Source organism: Pan paniscus, chromosome 1, assembly GCF_029289425.2.
Source record: "Pan paniscus chromosome 1, NHGRI_mPanPan1-v2.0_pri, whole genome shotgun sequence".
NCBI classification, from domain to species: Eukaryota; Metazoa; Chordata; class Mammalia; order Primates; family Hominidae; genus Pan; species Pan paniscus.
This window is the reverse complement of record NC_073249.2, coordinates 215183883-215204654: the sequence shown is the minus strand read 5'-3', so window position 1 is coordinate 215204654 and position 20772 is coordinate 215183883. Positions and strand designations below refer to the sequence as shown.

General features: G+C 45.7%; 1 protein-coding gene and 1 pseudogene across 1 annotated transcript; both read right to left on the bottom strand.

The window, feature by feature from the left end:
• Window positions 1-279: 279 nt before the first annotated feature.
• LOC117978274 (PRAME family member 15-like) lies at window positions 280-4250 on the bottom strand. Its single transcript, XM_034951114.3, has 3 exons — window positions 3840-4250; window positions 2592-3173; window positions 280-841 (listed from the first exon to the last, which is right to left on the bottom strand). The coding sequence occupies exons 1-3, from the start codon at window positions 4130-4132 to the stop codon at window positions 280-282; spliced, it is 1437 nt and encodes a 478-aa protein (XP_034807005.3). The 5' UTR covers window positions 4133-4250.
• Window positions 4251-14535: 10285 nt separating this feature from the next.
• Window positions 14536-18989, bottom strand: LOC117978019 (PRAME family member 10-like; annotated as a pseudogene).
• Between the last annotated feature and the right edge of the window lie 1783 nt (window positions 18990-20772).

The window sequence follows — 20772 nt, the reverse complement described above, 5'->3', positions numbered from 1 at the left end:
CAAGAGTAACTCCCTCAAGTATTCTCAAGCCTCCACTCTAGACATTCAGATTCTCATTTTCGACTCTACAGGACACAGGTCCCCAAAGTCCCATCGAATCCATGGCAGCATTTCCCGCAAGTCCGGCCCCTGCTTGATCAGCTTTCCTTTCCCACTTTCAGAGCCCATGTGTGAAACGATGGGTTCCGTGCTCCCTATAGGATGTACCTAAGACCTAGGTTTTAGTTTCCAAGTGTCCAGAAGAAAGCGTTTGACATATCCACCAAAATAGGCAGGCATTCAACAGCAGCATTGATCTGCCTCCAGGTCATAAAATGACCTGTCGCCACAGTCAGGGCAGTAGTCAGTACAGAACAAGATCCTCTTGGGGTGCCTTAAGTCCCTCACTCTCTTCATCAGCTCAGCCCTAAGTTGGGCAAATCTGCTCCAGCAGAGAGTACCATCAGCATCATAACTCTCCCGCGGGGCAGGATACAGCTCCAGGCATAACTTTCTGAGTATGATTGTGTGGCTCAGCAGGTTCTCCAGGGTTGCCATGCAGATGGGATTTCCACAGAAGCTGAAGGTGTTGAGCTCAAAGCAGTGGCTCAAGGCAGGCAGGATGGTGTTGACTTGGGAGTCTACGATGCCACAGTCATCTAAATCCAGGTACTCAAGGGTGGCTGCAACTTTTTCTAGGAGAATTTGGAGAGGCACAAGACTGTAATTGGTCAGTCTGATGCCATTCAGGTCCAGGGTCTTTAGTTGACTGATGCTCGGGCACTGGGATAGATGCTTCAAGTCTGATTCCAAAAGCGCACAGTTAGTTATTGCGAGGATCTTTAACGAGGTCTTCAGACAGCTGCGGAGAGAGAGCAAGAAGTTAATTCTGGGGAATCATAGGGGTGAGTGGAGGGTGGTGGGGAATGACTTCAAGGTAATGGATGGAGACCATTTTACCCAAGCCCAGGGTCATTCTGATTGTCTGATGGTCAACACTTAGGAAGCAGCGTGATGAAGACCTTTGCCACTGAGGTCAATTCCACTTTAGGCCTGGCGCAGTAACTCACACCTGTAATCCCAGAACTTTGGGAGGCTGAGACAGGTGGATTCCTTGAGATCAGGAGTTTGAGACCAGCCTGCTGATCATGGCAAAACCTCCTCTCCGCCAAAAATCCAAAAATTAGCCAGGTGTTGTGGCAGGCGCCTGCAATTCCAGCTACTTGTGAAGCTGAGGCAGGATAATTGCTTGAACCCAGGAGGTGTAGGTTGCAGTGAGCAGAGATCATGCCACTACACTCCAGCCTGGGTGACAGAGCGAGACTCTGTATTTAAAAAAAAAAAAAAGAGAAAAAATAATTCCATTTGAGGCTGAGTCATTTCACCGTCATTTATAGGAATGGATCAAGTTCTCAGAATCCCTGAAGCTCCCTTTCCTCATCTGTCAGGCAGAAAACCACATCTCTGGGCTACAGGAGCCCAGTGGAGATTCAGGCATAAAGGACAAACCCAGACAGGATCCTGCAACATCAGCTGGGGTGGGCAGGCTGCAGGCGTCCCTGACACGCCTGTATCATCAGCAAACCATCTATCACTTTCACCATTCTTTGTGCCTGCTCCCTGACCCTCTGTTTCAGAATCATACATTTCCTAGGTAATTAATTTACCTGGAGCTCAAAAGAAACTTTTACAACAGGGAATTAGAGATGGGATCATTCATGTTCACCAAACTGTGGGGCACAAAGCTGATTTTCTGACATGTGCAGGTTTGCTGAGCATTCCCCTCTTCAGTGCCCACTTCACTTCCCTACTTCCCATCATCTTCTTAAAAATTATCTTGTTGGCTGGGCGTGGTAGCTCTCGCCTATAATCCCAGCACTTTGGGAGTCCAAGGTGGGTGAATCACCTGAAGTCAGGAGTTGGAGAATAACCTGGCCAACATGGTGAAACCCTGTCTCTACTTAAAATATAAAAATTAGCCAGGTGTGGTGGCCCATGCCTGTAATCCCAGGTACTCAGGAAGCTGAGGCAGGAGAATCGCCTGAACCTGGGAGGCAGAAGTTGCTGCGAGCTGAGATGTCACAACTGCACTCTAGCCTGGACCATCAAAGTGAAAATCCATCTCAGAAAAAAAAAGTTATCTTGTTTGTTTTTACTTTTATTTATTCATTTCTGACAGGGGTCTTGGGATGTTACCCAGACTGGTCTTAAACTCCTAGGCTCAAGCTATCCTCTTGCCTCGGACTCCCAAAGTGCTAGGATTACAGGCATGAGCCAGCGCCCCTGGCCTATTTTTCATCATCTTAACTTAGACACACGTCCTCAGGAAGAATTCAGAAAGGCACCCTCACTAGATCTGAACCCCCCAGTAGCTAGCTTCCTAGCATGGCAGCCTCTCTATAGCATCTCCCCTAGCTGATCCCTCTGCATCTATTGGGAGGGTTGCGTGATACCCATTTCAAGACAGGGCCGCCAACAGGACAATGCATAGACATTCTAGTGTCCCCTTCACTGTTTCATCCTCATAGGCTGGCTCACAGTAGAGGCCCACTAGTGTTTAGTGTAACAGGCTCTGCTGTGGTCTGCAGAGAAAGCTCATCACCCTCCCTCACCTGAGCAGCTGGTCCAGGTGGCCTTCGAGGAAAGAAACAGAGTTCATATAAAGCTTTTGGAGGCAGTGCAGCTTGAGGAACTGAGTGGTGAACTGGGTAACAATCTCCTTCTTCTGCTCTGGGGAAACGTAGCAAGAGACATCCATGTGGGAGAGAACGAGCTTCTGAAGATTCCTCATGTGGCCCAGGTATGGGGTAAACTGTGTCAGGATGGGCAGTATCCACTTGCAATTCACTTCCACCTCCTGGATACAGTCTAGGTTCACCATTTTCAGGATGCTTCTGATATTGTGGAAGGGCATTCCCAAAATTTTCAGCTTCTTACAGCACAGGTGTAGTAAATCTTTCCTCTGCTTGACCCATAGAAGGAGGTAGGTGAGGTATTCATCCAGAGTCCTGTTCTTGAGCCAAAGTTCTACGAACACAGTCAAGGGCTGCTGTCCTCTCATCCTTGGACAGTCCTGCACTGGTTTTTTGTTCCTCTTGGCATTGAGGAAGCACCCATGGGCCATAGCTTCAGACCAAACCATCCAGAAGTTCTCACAGACATCCTGTAAATCCAGCACTTGAAGTTTCCATCTCCTGTGGGAAAATAGAGGTGAGACTGAGAATTTCAGAACTCATTTCTGAACTTTAACTCCACATCCTGGATAGCAGCTCCTCCCCTCCCTGCTTCTTGTCCCTCTCTCTGACTTTTCTTCACCCTGTTTTCCCCTTGGATCCTGCCCACTTCCACATTTTTTTTTTTTTTTTTGAGACCAAGTCTCCCTCTGTCGCCCAGGCTGGAGTGCAGTGGTGTGAGGTCACCTCACTGCAACCTCTGCTTCCCGGGTTCAAATGATTCTCCTGCCTCAACCTCACAAGTAGCTGGGATTACAGGAACCCACCACCATGCCCAGCTAATTTTAGTATTTTTAGTAGAGTTGGGGTTTGCCATGTTGGACAGGCTGGCCTCCAACTCTTGACCTCAGCCTCCCAATGTGCTGGGATTACATTGTGAGCCACCGTGCCTGGCCCAGTTCTCACTTTTCATGGTGCCTTTCAGTGCCATTAGAGGAGAGGTTCCTGTTACCTCCATGGACCTTGCATGGTGAGCAGTGCTTTCCCTGAGGAGTTGGTGAATGACCAAGTCCTCTCAGCTTCCTCACCACCACCATCCCCCCTTGGGCCTCCTCACTTCTCATGACCCAGCTGTTCCTTCTGTTGGACACCTGGGCCCTCCCCACCAGCCCACCTGGGCCACCTCACCTGGGATGAACCCCTTGGGTAAGCAGTGCATCAAACCCATCCAGCACAGCTTGGAATGCCTCCAGACAAGGCATCTTTATCAGAGGCCTCAGAGGGAGGCGGCGGAAAGGCCAGGCCTGCACCATCAGCTTCAGGGCCTCACAGCGTCTCCTGCTGAAGGCCTCCATGAACAGTGGGGGGAAAAGTTCCATGGGCAGCTCCTGCAGGGTGGAGATGGCCAAGGCTTGGTCCTTCAGCAGGCTCCGCCCCGCAAGCTCCAGGAGTCTGGGTGGAGTCCGGATGCTCATCTTCATGAATCTGCAGGGAAAACTTCCAGAGGACAAACCCAGAGAAAAGGCATCACTCTCAGGACAAGCCCATGCAATCTCATCTTCTCCTATGGCAAAAGTCACTGCTCTGGCAATGGTGAAAGAGCCCTCAGTTTACTCCAATTCTACTCTGTACTCAGTGGCCATTAAGCCAGCATTCTGCTTCTGCTGCATCAGCATGAGCGTCTCCCAAGCAGTGAGGAAGCAGGGCCACCACTAGCCCTTCCTTTCTATACAGTGTTCCATCCAGTGACTAGTGAGTGTGGAGGAACCTGAAAGCGAACCCCTCCTACCATTGGGGGAAATTACTAATTACTCAAGGTTCTAAAACAATGGGAATGGGAGTGTCACAAGCCTACATGCCCACATTTTCAGTTCCTACAAATAAGCTTGTTGGGAACATTCATGGAGCATCCCTAGAATAGGTTCTATTTGTTTTCTTTTCATTATTTAAGCTTGCTTTCTCTTTCTCTCTCTTTCTTCTTTCCTTCTTTCCCTCTCTCCCTTCCTTCTTCTTTCTTTCCCACTCTCTCTCCCTTCTTTCTTTCTTGTCTTCTTTCCCTGCCTCCCTTCTCTCATTCTCTTTCTTTCTCTCTCTCCCTCTCTCACTCTCTTTCTGACAGGGTCTTGCTCTGTCACCCAGCCTGGAGTGTAGTGGTGCGATCATAGCTCAGTGCAGCCTTGACCTCCAAGCTCAAAGGATTCTTCCCCCACAGCCTCCTAAGTAGCTGGGACCACAGTTATGCATCACCACACCCAGCTCATCTTTTATTTTTTGACTTTTTGTAAAGACAGTGGATTTCGCTATGTTGTCCAAGCTGCTCTTGAACTCCTAGTCTCAAGCAATCCACCCCCCTTGGCCTCCCAACATACTGGGATTATAGGTGTGAGCCTCCTCCCCAGCCTTATTATTGAAAATTTCAGTGAGAAGCTTTGAAAGCTATGTGACACTGTTATGCATCACTCGCAAGATAGACGTTTCCAATGCACACCTCTTACACATATTCAAACTGAACCACTTTGGCAGGGTGCAGTGACTCACACCTGTAATCTGAGCATTTTGTGAGGCCAAGGCAGGTGGATCATCTGAGATCAGGAGTTCAAGATGAGCCTGGCCAACATGGTAAAACCCTGCCTCTACTAAGACAGCAAAAATTAGCCAGGTGCAGTGGTTTGCACCTGTAGTCCAAGCTACTAGGGAGGCTGAGGTTGGAGGATCGCTTGAACCCAAGAGGCAGAAGTTGCAGTGAGCTGACATTATACCACTCCACTCCAGCCTGGGCAATAGGCTAGATTGAACAGAGAGACAGAGAGAGCTACATTTGACTAGACTTCTTAATCTCTACCCAGTTAATCCTGATTGGATTTTTGGCTTTCTTAAAGATTAACTGACCGAATTAGATATTGATACATCAAAATGAAAGATTTAGGGATAGGGTGAAAGTCCAGGACTCATTCACTGATTCCCTCCACAAACGTGGAGTTTTACTAATATGTGTCCTTCAAAGTCCTGAGTGTGAGATAGGGAAGGGTTGAATCTCTTCCTGATATTAGACAGAAAGAAAAAACTTGAAAGTATCTTTGTTGAGGGATCCTTGGCCACGTCAAATTTATCAAAATATTTCAGAGTTAAAACAGTTTTCAAAGACAGAGATGACAGTCCCTAAGAAAACACAGTAGAAATCTTCATGTATCTAATGATCACCTGGGTGGTATCATCTAATATTTTTTGGTGTGGGTGAAGCTAAGTCTCACTTTGTCGCCCAGGCTGGAGTACAGCGGTGCCATCTCAGCTCACTGTAACCTCCACCTCTGAGATTCAAGCAATTCTCATGCTTCAGCCTTCCACGTAGCTGGGATTACAGGCATGCACCCCCACAGCCATGTCTCCATTTGGGTGAAAGAGGATGTGATTGGTTTAAAATTAAGGTCAAAGATCCTTTTTGATTGATTTTGTTTTTGTTTTTTGGACAGGGTCTCTCTCTTTTGCCCAGGCTGGAGTACAGCAGTGGTGTGAGCATGGCTCACTGCGGCCTCAATCTTCTGGGCTCAAGTGATTCTCCCACACCAGCCACCCAAATAGCTGGGACTACAGATGCATGTCACCATGCTCGGCTAATTTAAAAAAAAAGTAGAGGCCAAGCACCAGTGACTCACAGCTGTAATCCCAGCACTTTGGGAGGCTAAGGCAGGTGGATCACTTGAAGTCAGGTGTTTGAGACCAACCTGGCCAGCGTGGTGAAACCCCACCTCTACTAAAAATACAAAACTTAGCCAGGCATGGTTTCAGATGTCTGTGACACCAGCTTCTGAGAATGGAGACTGATGCATGAGAATTGCTTGAACCCGGGAAGTAAACGTTGCAGTGAGTTGAGATCGTGCCACTGTACTCCAGTCTGGGCAACACAGTGAGACTCCATCCCCACCCTCAAAAAAAAAAAAAAACGTTGTGTAGAGGAGGGTTTTTGTCATGTTGCCCAGGTTGGTCTCAAACCCCTGGGCTGAAATGATCCTCCCACTTTGACCTCCAAAAGTGTTGGGGTTAAAGGCGTGAGTCACTGCTCCCTTCAAGAATTTTGAAATGACCTAAACTAAAGCACAATCAACTTTTTTGAAATAAAGACAGAACTGCATTTAGAGGAAAAAATTCAAAGCTTCAAATTGTTCATATATATATAAAAAAAAGGACAGGGTATAGCTCTGTGCCATCGTAGGCTGCACTGTCACCATCCCAGACTGACTGACTCTAGGTCAGATGGGAGTGTCCTTACAGAAATTAGTGACTTACCAGATCTGGATGTAGTTTAGAAGGTGCTCAGACCTCAGGAAGAACCAGGCAGGAACTCCAGGCTTGAAGACTTTGGGTCTCTCCTGTGGGTCTTTAGAAGCTTTTATTGACCTTTCTAATCACAACTCCCACCCACGCCCCTCCATGTATCCGCTGCTAGCTTCCAATCAGAAAGTGATATCTGATTGCATTTGTGAAGCTCCACCCAGTTAATCCTGATTGGGTTTTTGGCTCTCCCCAGATTACCGGATTGAATCAGATGTCCATTCATATGACATATCTATATTCACTTCATGAAGCAAGAAACTGACAGTGTTAGGGATAGGGTAGAAGTCAAGAATATATTCATTCAAGGCCAGACGAAGTGGCTCACACCTGTAATCCCAGCACTCTGGGAGGCAGAGGCAGGTGGATTATCTGAGGTCAGGAGTTTGAGACCAGCCTGGCCAACATGGTAAAACCTTACCTCTACTAAAATTACAAAAATTAGCCAGGTGCGGTGGTCTGCGCCTATAGTCCAAGCTACTAGGGAGGCTGAGGCAGGAGGATCACTTGAACCCAGGAGGCAGAGGTTGCAGTGAGCTGACAATACACCACTGAACTCCAGCCTGGAAAATACGCTAGATTCAAAAAAAAAAAAAAAAGAAAAAAAGAAAAAGAAAAAGAAAAAAGAGAGAAAGAGAACTGCATTTGATTCGACTTCTTCCCAGTTAATCCTGATTGGATTTTTGGGTTTTTTCCAGATTTACTGATGGAATTAGATATTCATCCATCAAAGTGAAAGATTTAGGGTTAGGGTGAAAGTCCAGGACTCCTTCACTGATTCCCTCCACAAACATGGAGTTTTACTAATATGTGTCCTTCACAGTCCTGAGTGTGAGATAGGGAAGGGTTGAATCTCTTCCTGATATTAGACAGAAAGAAAAAACTTGAAAGTATCTTTGTTGAGGGATCCTTGGCCACGTCAAATTTATCAAAATATTTCAGAGTTAAAACAGTTTTCAAAGACAGAGATGACAGTCCCTAAGAAAACACAGTAGAAATCTTCATGTATCTAATGATCACCTGGGTGGTATCATCTAATATTTTTTGGTGTGGGTGAAGCTAAGTCTCACTTTGTCGCCCAGGCTGGAGTACAGCGGTGCCATCTCAGCTCAGTGTAACCTCCACCTCTGAGATTCAAGCAATTCTCATGCTTCAGCCTTCCACGTAGCTGGGATTACAGGCATGCACCCCCACTGCCATGTCTCCATTTGGGTGAAAGAGGATGTGATTGGTTTAAAATTAAGGTCAAAGATCCTTTTTGATTGATTTTGTTTTTGTTTTTTGGACAGGGTCTCTCTCTTATGCCCAGGCTGGAGTACATCAGTGGTGTGAGCATGGCTCACTGCGGCCTCAATCTTCTGGGCTCAAGTGATTCTCCCACACCAGCCACCCAAATAGCTGGGACTACAGATGCATGTCACCATGCTCGGCTAATTTAAAAAAAAAGTAGAGGCCAAGCACCAGTGACTCACAGCTGTAATCCCAGCACTTTGGGAGGCCAAGGCAGGTGGATCACTTGAGGTCAGGTGTTTGAGACCAACCTGGCCAGCGTGGTGAAACCCCACCTCTACTAAAAATACAAAACTTAGCCAGGCATGGTTTCAGATGTCTGTGACACCAGCTTCTGAGGATGGAGACTGAGTCATGAGAATTGCTTGAACCCGGGAGGTAAAGGTTGCAGTGAGTTGAGATCGTGCCACTGCACTCCAGTCTGGGCAACACAGTGAGACTCCATCCCCACCCTCAAAAAAAAAAAAACACTGTGTAGAGGAGGGTTTTTGTCATGTTGCCCAGGTTGGTCTCAAACCCCTGGGCTGAAATGATCCTCCCATTTTGGCCTCCAAAAGTGTTGGGGTTAAAGGCATAAGTCACTGCTCCCTTCAAGAATTTTGAAATGACCTAAACCAAAGCACAATCAACTTTTTTGAAATAAAGACAGAACTGCATTTAGAGGAAAACATTCAAAGCTTCAAATTGTTCATATGAAAAAAAAAAAGGACTGGATATAGCTCTGTGCTATCGTAGGCTGCACTGTCACCATCACAGACCGACTGACTGTAGGTCAGATGGGAGTGTCCTTACAGAAATTAGTGACTTACCAGATCTGGATGTAGTTTAGAAGGTGCTCAGACCTCAGGAAGAACCAGGCAGGAACTCCAGGCTTGAAGACTTTGGGTCTCTCCTGTGGGTCTTTAGAAGCTTTTATTGACCTTTCTAATCACAACTCCCACCCACGCCCCTCCACGTATCCGCCGCTAGCTTCCAGTCAAAAAGCAATATATGATTACATTTGTGAAGCTCCACCCAGTTAATCCTGATTGGGTTTTTGGCTTTCCCCAGATTAATGGATTGAGTCAGATATCCATTCATATCACATATCTATATTCAGTTCGTGAAGCAAGAAATTGACAGTGTTAGGGATAGGGTAGAAGTCAAGAATACTTTCATTCAAGGGTGTGCGAGGTGGCTCATACCTGTAATTCCAGCACTTTGGAAGGACAAGGTGAGTAAATCACCTGATGTCAGGGGTTCAAGAGGAGCCAGGTCAAAAAGGTGAAACCCTGTCTCTACAAAAATACAAAAATACAAAAATTAGCTGGGCATGATGGCAGGCGCCTGAAACCCAGCTACTTGGGAGGCTGAGGCAGGAGAATTGCTTGAACCCAGGAGGCAATGGTTGCAGTGAGCCAGAATTGTGCCACTGCACTCCAGTCTGGGTGACAGAGGGACATTCTGTCAAAAAATAAAAAAATCATTCATTCATGAACTCCACAAACACTGATGGTATTTTACTAATATGTGCACTTCATAGCCTTGAGTGTGAGGCAGGGAAGGATTTGATCTGTTTACGACATTAGACAGAAAAATAAAATCTGAAAGTAGTGTTGTTAGGAGATCCTTGGCCACATCAAAATATAAAAATGCTTTATACTTTAAAAAGCTTTATAAAAACAGAGGAGTCATCCCTACGAAATCAGAATGAAAATCTCAATGTATTGAATGGTCTTCGGGATTTTGTATAACCTAAGGTAGCAGATTACATGCTCGTTCTGGTGGAGGAGAGTTGCCACTGAGGGCGTGAGTGGTCTCAGGGCTTAGGTTAAGGCTTCTTTGGAAGAAATTGAAACCACATCCATAAACTTTATTAATTTAATCAGTGAAGAAGGGAGGGAGAGAAACAAAAATAAACCAAGCTTGCAACACATTCAGCATTCATCAGGAGGTCTTCTTGCTCTCTGACCTGGTTCTTCATGGTTGCTGGCAGCCTACTGTTCCAAAATCATATAGACCTTAGATTACAGTTCCCCTTAACTTCCCTGCAGACAACGATTCAAGCATTGCAAAACATTAACTTTTTCATCTGAGATATTCTTTCAGGTTCTGCATGTCAGTGAAACTACTGATGCCAGCTGATCTGAAGGGCCCTGCAAGGCACCAACTCACCAAAGAATGCAGTTTCTACATCCTGTTGACTTCTTCCCTCTTACCGCTACCCCAACTTTCCGGCCCCTTGCTATCCAGCATCCACTGGAAACCCTCAGTACTCCTTGGGGAGATGAATTTGAGGATCTCCTCCTAGCTTCTCATTTAGCCGCCTTGTGATCAGTAAACTCTCTGCTGCAAACCCTGCTGTCTCAAAATATTGGTAAGCTACTGTGCAGCAGGCATAAGAACCTGATGGTCCTGTAATAAAGTCATGCGAAAATTACAAATGGGAAGTGAGGGTGGAGCTGGTCAGGGTTGAGCTGGGTTTTTAATGGGAACCTGGGAGTGAACCAAGACTTGCTGAACATGTTGGGGGTTATTGAGTGGGTGTAAGAGGAATCTATCTAACATTGCACTGATGCCCTTTTGGTTTTAATCCTTATGACCAAGTATGAGTCTTTCAAAACAATTTGTATAATCCTCCTTATTTTTCCTTTCAAAACCTTCAACTTCCTTTATCTCCCCAAATAATCTCACATCTATTCCCATTTCTTTGCTTACTTCATAATAAACATTTTTTTTTTACAGAGTCTTCTTCTCTGTTAAGTAGACCATATATGTTGTTGCCACACAAGATTCGCAACCTGGTTCTATGGACAGAAAGGGTCAAAAGGATCCCATTCCTCAACAGCTGGGGGTGATGTAAAGGTCATGGTTATTCTTTGTCATATCTGCACCTGCATATTGCCAGTGAAAACTTGCAGGTCACATTGGGCAGGCTTCCAAATTCACCACCTGTGGAAGGTCTTTTGCTTGGCTTACATCCTGTCCCTGAGTAAAGAGTCTGATCGTGACTTCATGAGTGCTTCAAACTCTACAAGTATTGATGAAGGCTTCCACCCACTGACAGTGAGAAGGCACTGATTTGATGCTGATCATGAAGTTTTGCTGGTTGTCTTGCAAGGAATATGTTTTATTCTTTTATCTTGTCATCTAAAGCCAATGATTGTAACCTCTGTATTGTCCCTTCCAATGGAAAAAACAAAAACAAAAACTCAACTCTATTTGAGCCTTGTCAGGTCAATAAAACAAAAGAAAATTTAAAAAATAATTGATAGGAGGAGTCCCATTCCCAGGCCGGGCACGGTGGTGGCTCACACCTGTAATCCCAGCACTTCAGGAGGCCAGGGCAGGTAGATCACGATGCCAAAAAATTGAGACCATCCTAGCCAACATGGTGAAACCCTGTCTCTGCTAAAAATACAAAAATTAGCTGAGCATGTTGGCACCCACCCATAATCCTAGCTACTCAAGAGACTGAGGCAGGAGAGTCGCTTGAACTCAGGAGGAGGAGGTTGCAGTCAGCCAAGATTTCACCACTGCACTCCAACTTGGTGACAGAGCGAGACTCCGTCTCAAAACGAACAAACACAAACGAACAAACAAACAAAGAAAAAATCTGGAAAAATAAATTCTGAAAGAATTTCCATCTCTATGAATTCATCTTCAGAACTGATAGCATTTCCTGCTTGGCATTTTTTGCCTACATTTTTGGCATAAGATCTATCAACAAAAAGTATGAACCCAGGTTTGTGTAATGGAATATCTTAAACATCAATAGGAGGAGTCAATAGTTCTGATGCCACACACACAGGTATGGTCTTCTCCATCATCAGGAAATGGTAACCAAGTGGTAGAGTTTTCCAGAGTGTAGCATTTGAAATGGAGATTTGAAGGTGACAAGGAAAGGATTTTGTAAGACATTAGTGTACAAGTTGAGCAATGTTGGTTCCTGTCACAATATTTTTATTGATTTATTTATTTTATTCATTTATTTTTTGAGATGGAGTCTCGCTCCGTCACCAGGCTGGAATGCAGTGGTACGATCTCAGCTCACTTTGACCTCTGCCTCCCCGGTTCAAGCAATTTTCCTGCCTCAGCCTCCTAAATAGCCGGGACTACAGGTGCATGCCACTACATCTGGCTAATTTTTTGTATTTTTAGTAAAGACGGGGTTTCACCATGTTAACTAGGATGGACTCAATCTCCTGACTTCGTGGTCTGCCCGCCTCGGCCTCCCAAAGTGCTGGGATTACAGGCCTCAGCCACCATGCCCGGTCGGTTCACATCAAAATTTAAGAGGTATTCAATTGCATATGAAACTTGTAGGCAAAGTTTATTTCTTTTTTCTTTAAAGCATTAATTAATTAATTTATTTATAATGTATTTATTTATTAATTTTTTTTTGAGATGGAGTTTCACTCTTGTTTTCCAGGCTGGAGTGCAATGGTGCGATCTCGGCTCACTGCAACCTCTGCCTCCCGGTTCAAGTGATTCTCCTGCCTCAGTCTCCCAGTTAGCTGGAATTACAGGCACAGGCCACCACACACAGCTAGTTTTTGTATTTTTAGTAGAGAGAGAGTTTCACCATATTGCCCAGGCTGTTCTGGAACTCCTGACTACAGGTGATGCACCCACCTCGGCCTCTGAAAGTGCTGAGATTACAGGCATGAACCACCGTGCCCGGCCTACACTCATCACTTTTAATACTTTCTACATCACATGAAGAAGAAGAGCAGAAACACTTGAGTACTTCATGAAGGTCAAGGTTGGTATGAGTTTGGATTCCAATATGATCAATTTCTGCTTTTAGGGAAACAAGCAGTTCAGGTTAAGGAAGGTCAGGAAACTCTAGGGTTTTCTCTCCCTCCAAAGAAAGCTTTACGCATCACCTTAACAGAGAAAGCAAATCTCATCCCCATGTTGTCACTTAATAAAAAGCCACACTTTCCTAAAAATGGTCCAAATGTCATTTGGACTGCTTCAAACACAGGAATTTTCTGAACTTCATGTGAAACCCCTCCTCAGAAATATTTTCCTTTCTCCAAGGGATTTGCTGATATATTGGCTGTAAACTGGATATGGCAGCCCTGGTTTCCACCAATACTGTACCTAAGTCTGCAATGATCTTAATCTCAGCTTCTCCATTTTTATTTAAAGCTATTATAGAAAACAATTTACCAGAGAGTTATTTTAAATTCCATCAATATGGAGGCATCAGAAATGTCCTCTAGCCAGATGTGGTGGCTCATGCCTGTAATCCCAGCACTTTGGGAGGCTGAGGTGGGGGAATAACCTGAGGTTGGGAGTTGGAGACCAGCCTAACCAACATGGAGAAACCCTGTCTCTACTAAAAATACAAAATTAGCCAGCTGTGGTGGTGCATGAATGTAATCCCAGCTGCTTGGGAGGCTGAGGCAGGAGAATCACTTGAACTCGGGAGGTGGAGGCTGCAGTGAGCTGAGATCCCACCATTGCACTCCAGCCTGGGCAACAATAGTGAAACTCTACCTCAAAAAAAAAAAAAAAAAGTCAGAATAGTAAAGAAAAACAAAAAAGAAATGTCCTCTAATGTGAACAACCTCTGGGACAAAGCCTTCTGTCCAATAGACACCTGGTGCATAGGTGGACAATTTTCATTCCAATGGCCTGTTTCAAAGGTGGCAGGCAACTCTAGCAGGGTTTCTGTGTTTACACCAAACTGGATTTGAGTTTTAGTAGTAAGGGGAGCTCCCCCATAAAAAACCAACAGAAAATAATGGATGCTATGAAGAATATGGAGAAATGAGAACCCTGGTACAACACTGGTAGTTATGTAAATTCGTACAGCTACTATGGAAAGCAGTATGGAGTTTCCTCCAAAAAATAAAAATAGGATTACCATATAAACCATAAATCCCACTGCTGGATATATATCCAGAAAAAAAAAAAAGAAATATATCCAGGAGATATCTACACTACCATGTTGGTCAGGCTGGTCTCGAACTCCTGATCTCAAGTAATCCACCTGCCTCAGCCTCCCAAAATTCTGGGATTACAGGCATGAGCCACCGCACTCAGCCTGCACTCTCCTATTTATTGCAGCACTATCTACAATAGCCAAAATTTGGAATCAACATAAGTGTCCATCAACAGATGAATGGATCAAGAAAATGTGGTAAATATACACAACAGAATATCATTGAGCCGTAAACATGAAGGAAATCCTGTCCTCTGCGACAACATGGATGGAACTGGAGGGCGTTATGTTGGGTGAAGTAAGCCAGATACAGAAAGACAAACATGGCATGTTCGCACTCATATTTGGGAATTAAAAAACACGAAACTTAAAAATAGTAAAATGACGGCTATCAGAAGCTAGGAAGGGTACTGGGAAATAGAGAATAAGAAGGGGATGGTTAATGGGAACAAAAACAGAGACAGGAATAAGATCTGGGGTTTAGTAGCACAATAGGGCAACTCATGTTGACAATAGTTCGTAGTAAATTTCTACATAATTAAAACAATGGAATTGGAATGTTGCTAGCAGAAAGAAATGATAAATTCTTGAGATGGTGGATATCCCAGTTACCATGATTTGAATATTACGCATTTTATGCTTGTATCAGAATATCAGGCCAGGTGCAGTGGCTCATGTCTACAATCCAAGCACTTTGGGAGGCTGAGGCAAGTGCTTTTCCTGAGGTCAGGGGTTGGAGACCAGACTGGCCAACATGGTGAAACCACCTTTCTACTGAAAATACAAAAATTAGCCAGGTGTGGTGGCGGTTCCTTGTAGTCCCAGCTACTCGGGAGGCTGAGGCAGGAGAGTTGCTTGAACCCAGGAGGCTGATTTCTAGAGACTTCTGATACATAAATGTCTAAAACAGGTTGATCAATCGTGGAAGACACCAGAAAGTTTCCATTCAGGTTCCATTTATTTTTGACATTTTTAAATAACCATCCTTGCGGTGGTAACTCCTGCATCAGTCTACAACTTCAGGCTCCATTTCTGAGTCTAGAACACAGGTCCCTGAAGGCCTCATTGATTCCAAGTCAGCATTTTTAACCCAGTCCTGCCCCCGGCTGAGTCACCTTTGTTTTTCCACTCACGGTGAGCAGGTGCCTGAAACACACAGCTGTGTGCTTCCTTTAAGAAACGGCTGACCGGGCCCGGCTGCACACACTTGTAAACCTGGAACTGTGGAAGCCCAAGGCGGTCAGATCACTTGAGGTCAGGAGTTAGAGGCCAGCCTCCGCCAACATTGTGAAACCCTGTCTCTACTAAAAATACAAAAATTAGCCGGGCTTGGGGCCCACACCCATAACACCAGTTACTTGGCAGGCTGAGGCAGGAGAATGACTTGAACCCAGGAGATAAAGCTTGCCATGAGCTGAGATTGTGCCACTACACTTCATCCTGAGGGACAGAGTGAGACTCTGTCTCAAAAATAAAATAAAATAAAATAAAAATATAAACAATTAAATTAAATTCAAATAAAAAATGCACCCATGTACAAGATTTTAGTTCCCAAGTGTCCGGAAGAAAGCTTATCCATCCCACTAACCAGGCCTTCCCTAGGAGCAAAGATGGAACTCCAGTTTCTCAGATGGCCATGAGCCACAGGAAGGGCAGGGGGTGGGACCAAAGAAGATCCTCCTGTTCTGCCTGACTTCCCTGAGTGTACGCATCAGCTCAGCCCGAATTGGGGTGAGGATCTCCCAATTGGCATGATCCCTGTTGTCAAGACACTCCAGAGGCGCAGGATACATGTCCAGGCCTAACTTGCTCAGCCTGCCTGTGTGACGCAGCAGATCTTTCAGAGCATTCATGGATGTCTGATTTCCATGAAAGTAGAAGGTGGTGAGCTGGGAACAGTGGCTCAGGGCAGGCAGGGAGACCCTGAGTTGGGGGGCCTGGATCCGACAGTTCTCTGAGACGAGGGTCTTCAGAGTAGCATCAACTTTCTCCAGCAGAACTCCAAGGGGCTCAAGATTGGTGGTCCCCATCAGGATATGAATCAGACACAGCTCCTTTAGCTGACTGAGGCTTGGGCACTGAGACAGACACTCCATGTCCCGATCAGTTAGGTAAGCATCACTGAATATAAAGGCCCCCAAGGGGTTCTTGAGGTACCTGGGGAGAGCAAGAAGTTAGTTATGGGCAATGGTGCCAGTTAGAGGAGGGGGGTGGGAAATCATCTCAATGGTAAACTTGAAGTGGGCATTGAGTAATTCTGCACCTTACTACCACACAGGTGTTATAGTAACTGCAACGGGGAAGCCTGTTTCACCCAAACACAAGTTTGTTCCCATCACCAGATGATGGTCTGCATGCAAGGTGCTGCCTGATGAAGACTCAGATCATTCAGGGGCAGCTCTATTTTAGGCTCCGTCCTTTCAGCCTCGCTTGTGTGATTGGTACCACTCTCACACCTACTCCCTCACCCTCCATCCCAGAAGCATGCACTTCCCATATCAATTACCTTTCCTGGAGTTCGAAACAACCTTTCACACACAGGGAATTACAGACAGGATCATTGGTGTTTATTAAGCTGCTGAGGACGGAGCTTCTACTGTGAAATGCACAGGTTTCATGCACTTTCCCTTCTTCTTTTTCTTTTCTTTTTTTTTTTGACACAGAGTCTCACACTGTAACTTAGGCTGGAGTGCAGTGGCACAATCTCAGCTCACTGCAGCCTTCACTTCCCTTGCCTCAGCCTCCCAAGTAGCTGGGATTACAGGTGCCTGTCACCATGCTCAGCTAAATTTTGTATTTTTAATAGAGATAGGGATTCACTGTGTTGGCCAGGGTGGTCTGAAACTCCTGACCTCGTGATCTGCCTGCCTCAGCCTTCCAAAGTCCTGAGATTACAGGCGTGAGACATCGCACCAGACTGCACTTTCCCTTCTTTCATACCCTCCTCTTTATGAAGAATACGTTTTCATCATATTAACTTTATACACACTTCCTAAGGAGGAATTCACAAATGCACCTTCACTAGATCTGAACCCCCAACTAACTAGCTCCCTATACATCTCTCTCTGTAGCATCTACCCCAGGCCATCCCTCTGCCCTTATTTGAGTGGTCTTGTGATACCAACTTCAGGATATAGAACACTGAACAGCTTAATGAGTTGACATTCTAGCATCCCATTCCCTGTGACATCCCCAGTGGATGGCACACAGTAGATGCCCACTAACGCTTACTGTGAAAAAGAACAAAACTATGTGTTATGGTCTGCAGAGAAAGCCCAGCATTGTTTCCTACCTGAGCAGGTGCTCCAGGTGCTCTTTGATATTACTGACCTTTCTTATATAATGCATCTGGGGGTAGTACAGGCAGAGGAATGGACAATCCAAGTCAGGAATGAACTGCCATTGGCCGCTCACGTATAACTCAGGCTCATAACCGAAGGCTAAAAAGTTTGCGAAGATTGCTCATCTGGCTCAGGTAAGGGGCAAACTTTCCTGTTTTATTGAGAGAGCACTTTTTCCAGACTTCCAACTGCTGGATACTGTCTGGGTATGTCTTTTCCAATAGATTTCTGAAACTTGAAGTTGGCATTGAGTAATTCTGCACCTTACTACAACACAGGTGCACTAGGCCTCTTCTGTAGTGGATCCACCTTCAGAGGTAGCTCAGGCATTCATCCTGTGTACTTTCCTCTAGGCAGAGGTCTATGAACACCTTCAAGGGCTGGCACTCTCCCATCCTTGGACAGTCCTCCACTGTCTTCCTCTTACTCATGGCTTCTGGGGAGCAGGGGAGGACCCTGACTCCAGACCATATGGTCCAGAAATTCTCATCAACATCCCTCAAATCCAGCACTTGAAGTTTCCACCTCCTGTGCGTAACATAAGGGAAAAGCTCAGAATGTAGGCAAGGACCGACCCTTGACCTGAACTTTCACTCCACATCCAGGACATGAGTCAGCTGCTCCTGTCCCAGTGCTCCTCCTTCTGTCTTTTCTCCATCCCGTTCCCCCTTGGATTCTGCGTGGTACCCACTTCTAGTACCTTTACCTTCCACTGGGAGGAAGCAGGTTCCTGTTTCCTCAGTGGACCCTGTATGGTGAGCATTCCTTTTCCGGAGGATCTGGGCAATGGCCAAGGCCTCTCATGGGCACCATCAGAAGCCTCTGAGCCACCCTAGCTCCCACACACTGCCACTCCTCCTGAGCCAGCTGTCCCTTCCCTGGATGCCTGGACCCTTCCCACCAGGCCACCTGAGTCACCTCAACTGGGGCAAACCTTCTGGAACACTAGTGTATCAAGTCCCTTCAGCACAGCTCGCAAGGTCTCCAGATGAGGTGTCTTCATCAGGGATCCCAGAGGGAGGTGAAGGGAGGGCCAGGCCTGCACCATCAGCTTCAGGGCCTCACAACATCTCATGCTGATGGCCTCCATGAACATCAGAGGGGAGACCTCCCTGGGCAGCTAGTCCAGGGTGAAGATGGTCAAGAACTGGTTCCTCAGCAGGCTCTGCCCTGCCAGCTCCAGGAGTCTGGATGGGGCCTGGAGGCTCATTCTGACAAATCTGAAAGGAAAAACTCTACAGCACAATCCAGCAAAAAGGCAAGTTCCTCAGGCCGATCCCCTGCAACCCCCAATTCTCCCAGGGCCCAAGTCATTTCTCTAGCATGTGTGAAAGAGCCCTCAGTTTACTCCAGTTCCTTTCTGCAATAAGTGGCCACAGAGACATAGTTCTACCCTTCTGGTACCATGAAGAATGTGTCCCAACTTCTAAAGAGCAGGCAAGATCCCTCCTAGTCTATGAATTATTAGCCACTGATCCACTAAACTCATAGCACTGCAAATGTTACCGAGGATCTCTGAAGCTCAGATCTCATACCCAGCTACTCTTTTATTTTTTGACTTTTTGTAAAGACAGTGGGTTTCACTATGTTGTCCAGGCTGGTCTTGAACTCCTAGACTCAAACAATCCACCCACTTTGGCCTCCCACAGTGCTGGGATTGCAGGCATGAGCCTCTGCCTGGTCTCATTATTGAAAATTTCAGTGAGAAGCTTTGAAAGCTATGTGACAGTGTTATGCATCATTGGCAAGACACAGATGTTTCCAATACACACCTCTCACACATATTCAAAATGAACCACTTTGGCAGTGTGCAGTGACTCACACCTGTAATCCCAGCACTCTGGGAGGCAGAGGCAGGTGGATTATCTGAGGTCAGGAGTTTGAGACCAGCCTGGCCAACATGGTAAAACCCTACCTCTACCAAAATTAGAAAAATTAGCCAGGTGCGGTGGTCTGTGCCTATAGTCGAAGCTACTAGGGAGGCTGAGGTGGGAGGATCGCTTGAACTCAGGAGGCAGAGGTTACAGTGAGCTGACAATACACCGCTGCACTCCAGCCTGTGAAATAGGCTAGATTCAAAAAAAAAAAGAAAAAAAAAGAAAAGAAAAGAAAACAGAGAGGGAGAACTACATTTGATTCGACTTCTTAAACTCTACACAGTTAATCCTGATTGGATTTTTGGCTTTCTTCCAGATTAACTGATTGAATTAGATATTCATCCATGAAAGTGAAAGATTTAGGGATAGGGTGAAAGTCCAGGAGTCATTCACTGATTCCCTCCACAAACATGGAGGTTTACTAATATGTGTCCTTCATAGTCCTGAGTGTGAGATAGGGAAGAGTTGAATCTCTTCCTGATATTAGAGAGAAAGAAAGCAAACTTGAAAGTATCTTTGTTGAGGGATCCTTGGCCACATCAAATTTATCAAAATATTTCAGAGTTAAAACAGTTTTCAAAGACGGAGTTGACAGTCCCCAAGAAAACACAATAGAAATCTTCATGTATCCAGTGATCACCTGGGTGGTATAATCTAATTTTTTTTGGTGTGGGTGAAGCTGAGTGTCACTTTGTCGCCCAGGCTGGAGTGCAGCAGCTCCATCTCAGCTCACTGTAACTTCCGCCTCTGAGATTCAAGCAATTCTCATGCTTCAGCCTTCCACGTAGCTGGGATTACAGGCATGCACCCCAACACCCATGTCTCCATTCGGGAGGAAGAATTACAGTGAGGATGTGATTGGTTTAAAATTAAGGTCAAAGATTCTCTTTGGTTAAGGTTTTTTTTTGTTTGTTTTGTTTTTGTTTTTGTTTTTAGCAGGGTCTTACTCTGTTGCCCAGGCTGGAGTACAGCAGTGGTGTGAGCATGGCTCACTGCAGTCTCAATCTTCTGGACTCAAGTGATTCTCCCATGTCAGCAAACCAAATAGCTGGGAATACAGATGCATGCTACCATGCCTGGCAAATTAAAAGATATATATATTTTGTAGAGGCTGACCACCATTGGCTCACGGCTGTCGTTCCAGCACTTTGAGGGGCTGAGGCAGGAGGATCACTTGATGTCAGGAGTTTGAGACCAACCTGGCCAGCATGGTGAAACCCCACCGCTACTAAAAATACAAAACTTAAGCAGGCATGGTGGCAGAGGGATGTAATACCAGCTACTCAGGAAGCTGAGGCTTGAAAAGCCTGGGAGGAAGAGGTTGCAGTGAGTTGAGCTCTTGCCACTGC